Here is a 4,717-nt window from a genome sequence, read left to right on the forward strand (position 1 = left end):
CAACACATTGAGCAAAGAATGATCCCCAGCTTCCCAACAAGCTGCTTCCCTAACTCACGAACCGCCCTGCCCAGAGTGGCTCCCGAAGCAGTGACAACAACATCGTTAATGTTCTCTGCAATTTATTGGGAATGGCAACATCTCGGGGAAGGAGGGATGGACACACACAGAAGAAGGGAGGTGGGGACACAGAACAGGAGGAAAGAGGAGTTTTATACACATTTGCCACAAGAAATGTACAACACAGCAAGGAAGGCAGAGCAGCCCCTCCTGCCAGGCAGCTCCTGGTGCCGGGACACCCACGGCATCGCCACCAAACCCCCGGCTGGGACCAGGAGCTGGGATGAGCTGGATGGGAGGGACACAGTTCATCCCATTGCAGGACAATGGAGCTGGGCTTCGGGAGGCTGGGCTGCTGTCAGGAGGAGAGAGGAGATGCTTCTTTCCTTGTCAACCTTCGGGGCTCAGAATCGCACTCCCGAAGATTTGACCGAGGTGGTGGTGACGCATCTCCGCACGGAGGAGGATCCCCCACCGGAGCCGCACATCCTTCCGCTTCCAGAGGAGAAGCCCCCACCGTACATTCCTCCCCCCATCCCACAGCTGCCACCCATGCTGCCTCCTCCAAAGCTGCTGCCTCCTCCGCAGATGCCTCCTCCCATTCCTCCTCCCATGCCGCTGCCGCCTCCAAATCCTCCTCCCATTCCACAGCTGCCGCCTCCGAATCCTCCTCCCATGCCGCTGCCTCCGAATCCTCCTCCCATGCCTCCTCTGCCTCCAGAGACAGTCGTCCTGCCCACCACAGCTGGAAGAGAAGCACAGGTTACTCACTCACCTGTTTCCCAAAAATCAAGTTCTACCACTTCTGAGGGACCCCAGGGCAAATACTTACAGACATTGACGTTGGACATGCTGTCATTGCACAGCCTGTGAGGGGAAAATGGGACCAGTTATTCCTCTGGGAAATGCACAGCTCTTCAGCCGAGATTTTCCCATTTTTGTACATGCTTATATTTCTCAATTATTCTTTAAGAAAATTAACAATCTGTTCAGTACTTTTTCCAGAATTTTCCAATTATTCTTTAACAATAAATTCACAACCTTTACCTTCACTTTCCTTAAAGATAGAAAACCCACTTAAGTAAGTTTATGCTTAATATAATTAATATATACCTGAGAATTTGAGCATGAATGACACAAAAGCAATCTTTTGTCTGGATTCAAGGGTTTTACCCACATGTCTTATAATCTGCCAAGAATTTAGTCAAATTGATGCCAATCAAGTACCTGTTCTCCTCTCCCTCCAGCAACTTCCTGTACATGGCAATCTCAACATCCAGTGCAATTTTGGTGTTCAGCAGCTCCTGGTACTCCTTCAGCAGGCGAGCCAGCTCCTCCTTGTCCTTGTTCAGGGCACATTCCAGCTCTTCCAGCTTCTTCCTGGCATCCTTGATGGCCATCTCCCCACGCTCCTCAGCCTCAGCAATGGCTGCCTGAAGCTGCTGGTTCTGAGGAAGAGAAAACCAGTGTATGAGATCCCTTCTACCCACCCTCTACTGGAGCATCCACATGGTACAAACTGGAGGGAAAACAGACACAAAAAAATCCATCTCCTCCAAAGGGCATGAATTTTCATTATCTGCTTTCCCTCTCACCACCCAGCCCCATCCTGACCCAGCATGCAGCTGTTACCCAATGAGGAGCTGATGGTCCCTTACCTGCTTCTTCACATTCTCGATCTCAGCCCGCAGCCTCTGGACATTCCTGGACAACTCTTGGATCTCAATCTTGGTGTTGCGGAGGCTGTCCCCATGTTTCCCAGCAGTGTTCTGGAGCTCCTCATACTGGAGATGTGAGGACCAAGACATCCATCAGCGACACAACTGACCAAAATCTCAGGTGGTTCAAACAGAGGGGAGTATCCCAGGTACCTCAAGCCTTCCCAACTCACCCGGCTCTGGTACCAGGCCTCGGCCTCAGCCCGGCTGCTCTGGGCAATCTGCTCGTACTGGCGCCGGACCTCCTCGATGATGCTGTCCAGGTCCAGGTGCCGGTTGTTGTCCATGGACACCACCACGGACAGATCCCGACTGATCGTCTGCATCTGAGACAGCTCCTGCAACCAAGACATGAGTCAGAGACACCATCTGATGACAGGAGAGAAGAGAAGCAGCTCCAGGCAACCTCTCCATATCAAACCCACAAAGATGCCCAGCCCAAACTTAGTGTCTTTGGCCACCACACCCTCGTTAAAACTTCACCCAGGGGAAGGGAGAGCTCCTACCTCCTCATAGATGCACCTCAGGAAGTTGATTTCGTCAGTCAGAGCTCCCACCTTGGCTTCCAGCTCAACTTTGGTCATGTAGGCACAGTCCACATCCTAAAAGGAAGGATCTCAGAATTGGACCACGGCTTTCTCTCATCACACAAGAACTGTTGGCTCTTCCCATTGGGATCTGCCCATCTTGGAGCTGAGTCCTTCCCATGTCTTTTCCTCCTGTCCCCTCTCACCCCATCCCTGCTGGTGTCTTCAGACTCACCTTCTTGAGCACCACAAACTCATTCTCAGCAGCCGTGCGACGGTTGATCTCCTCCTCATACCTGTGGTGGGGGCAGGACAAGGTGAGAGTCTGAGACCCCTGCTCACTCCACCTGAGGGGTTTCCGCACCAGCTCCTCTGTCCCTGTCTGTCCCCGCACTCACTTGGTTTTGAACTCCTCCACATACTGCCGCATGTTCTGCAGCTCTGACTCCAGCTGGCCCCGCTGTCCCAGCAGAGACTCCAGCCTCCTCCGCAGGTTCTGGATGTAATTCTCAAAGATCACATCCAGGTTCTTCCTGGGCCCGGATGGCCCTTGCTGCTGGAGCAGCTCCCACTTGGTGGAGAGCACCTTGTTCTGCTGCTCCAGGAATCGGACCTACAGCCAGCAAAGGGTGTGTGAAACATTTACCAGAGAGACATCCAACTCCTGAGAGATTTGGGAGCCCAGGCAATCATTCCCCATCTATGTCTCATTCAGGCATTCAGCCTCCTCAACTGCATGAGAAGAATTATTCAATTTATTTATTATTAGACAATTAAGTTTTTAGTAATTCTGAACTTCTCCCTTGGGGACAAAGAGACGTTGCCAGTTGAAAACATCATCCCAAACATCAGGGTTGGACTTTGCCATCATCTTTCCAGTCAAGAAAGATGAATTTTTTTATTCCCCAACTGCCCATGCATTCTCTTGGGCAGGATTCTCTATTTCTTCAGCTTCTATTTGAAATTAAAATAATCCAAGAGTATTGGAAAGGAGTTTAGTGCTCTGAAGTTTCTACAATCAGGCTTTGAAAAGAAAGTCTCATCAAAAAGCAAATCCCAGCAATGAGAACTCTTAGGACAATTACATTTACAATGATGACTTTGCCCTGAATCACGCAAAATGAGACTGTCGAAGTGCCTTGGCAAGACAATCTGCAGAATACCTTGCAGATTTTCTCTTTAATCTTCCATTAGCACAAAATCTCCTCTATTGTTCAGTGCTACTTAATAAAACCTGACTAATTACAACTTGATGCTGAGGTATTGGTCTGACAACTCCAACAGCAGTTGGTAAGTGAAAAAATTCCCATTCCCCTCCCCAAGAAAGTTGTTTGACATGCCACTTACGAAAAAACCTGGTCCTAAACTCTCACCTTGTCGATGAAGGAGGCAAACTGGTTATTCAGGGTTTTGATCTGCTCCTTCTCCTGGTTTTTGACTTGCTGGATCTGGGGGTCAATCTCGACATGGACCGGACGCAGGAGATTGGGGTCAACTTGCACAGGCTGGATGCCCCCAGGGAAACCTGGACCACCAAAGCCGCCCATTCCGCCCATCCCTCCACTGCCCATTCCACCACCAAAGCCACCCATTCCTCCACCACCACCCATTCCGCCACCATAGCCACCCATTCCCATTCCTCCACCACCCATTCCACCACCACCCATCCCTCCACAGCTCATTCCTCCACCAAAGCCGCCTATCCTGCCACCGTATCCACCACCGCCGTAACATCCGCCCACGGTGATCCCTCTGCTGCCCCCCATGTTATGGAGGCTCCGGCTGCTGAACCCCCCGCAGTGTCCTCCTCCGCCTCCTCCCCGGGATGAGGAGTACGAGCTGTAGCTGATCTTGCTCCGGCCGCCACCGCCTCCAAATCCACCACCAACAGCAGAGCAGGAGCTGAATCCCTTTCTCCCCCCGACTCCAAAGCTCCTGCAGACAGACTGACGAGACATGGCTGATTTTTTCCAAGAAGAATCAAAATCCGGAAGAGCAGAAAGACCAACGGAGTTGATGAGGGCAGAAAGAAGTCTGCAGAGTCTTCTCTGGTTCCAACAGCTCCGGGCATTCCCTTTTATCTGCTGCTGGAGGTGGGCTGGAACAGCTTGGGCGTGAAGGTGGAAAGCAATTTAGTATTTTCATCAGCACAAGGTTGTTGACAGATTCGCCATGAGCTTTGCCATATTTGGGGCTGCCCAGAAACACACCCTGTAATCTAGAGGTGAATAAAGCAAGAGCATAGAGGCAGGTCTCCATGAGTAAGTGGACTCTTGTATCTTTATGACATCTTGGAAATCAATTATGTCCATAAATCCCCTTTTCTGCACCCCCTCATTGGATATCAAGCCCTGATTAGTGGCTCCCAATAATTCCAGATAGAGATCTCCCTATCAAAGCTCCATAGAAAGG

At 50.9% G+C, this 4,717-nt stretch overlaps 1 protein-coding gene across 3 annotated transcripts; it reads right to left on the bottom strand.

Annotated features, from left to right (window-relative positions):
- Positions 1 to 351: 351 nt before the first annotated feature.
- LOC106863511 (keratin, type II cytoskeletal cochleal-like) lies at positions 352 to 4,263 on the bottom strand. Of its 3 annotated transcripts, XM_088180898.1 has the most exons (11): positions 3,966 to 4,263; positions 3,679 to 3,899; positions 2,704 to 2,918; positions 2,541 to 2,601; positions 2,285 to 2,380; positions 1,952 to 2,116; positions 1,719 to 1,844; positions 1,288 to 1,508; positions 893 to 927; positions 740 to 805; positions 352 to 667 (listed from the first exon to the last, which is right to left on the bottom strand). In XM_088180898.1, exons 1-11 carry the CDS (start codon positions 4,261 to 4,263, stop codon positions 465 to 467), a joined length of 1,707 nt encoding a protein of 568 aa, XP_088037024.1. In that variant the 3' UTR covers positions 352 to 464. The 3 variants fall into 3 exon arrangements, with proteins under 3 accessions (XP_088037024.1, XP_088037023.1, XP_014748471.2); XM_088180897.1 differs by having other exon boundaries at positions 352 to 805; positions 3,679 to 3,863; positions 3,912 to 4,263; XM_014892985.2 differs by having other exon boundaries at positions 352 to 805; positions 3,679 to 4,263.
- Between the last annotated feature and the right edge of the window lie 454 nt (positions 4,264 to 4,717).

Source organism: Sturnus vulgaris, chromosome 30 (genome assembly GCF_052056855.1).
Source record: "Sturnus vulgaris isolate bStuVul1 chromosome 30, bStuVul1.hap1, whole genome shotgun sequence".
In the NCBI taxonomy this organism is placed as follows: domain Eukaryota; kingdom Metazoa; phylum Chordata; class Aves; order Passeriformes; family Sturnidae; genus Sturnus; species Sturnus vulgaris.

What these genes read in the sequence shown, in the direction of transcription:
- LOC106863511 (XM_014892985.2), bottom strand. Translation starts at nt 4,263, where the DNA reads ATGTCTCGTCAGTCTGTCTGCAGGAGCTTTGGAGTCGGGGGGAGAAAG. An exon ending in TTGCCTCCTTCATCGACAAG is followed by an intron (nt 2,919 to 3,678) that starts GTGAGAGTTTAG and finishes TGCTGGCTGTAG; the next exon opens with GTCCGATTCCTGGAGCAGCA. An exon ending in AGGCCTGGTACCAGAGCCGG is followed by an intron (nt 1,845 to 1,951) that starts GTGAGTTGGGAA and finishes TCACATCTCCAG; the next exon opens with TATGAGGAGCTCCAGAACAC.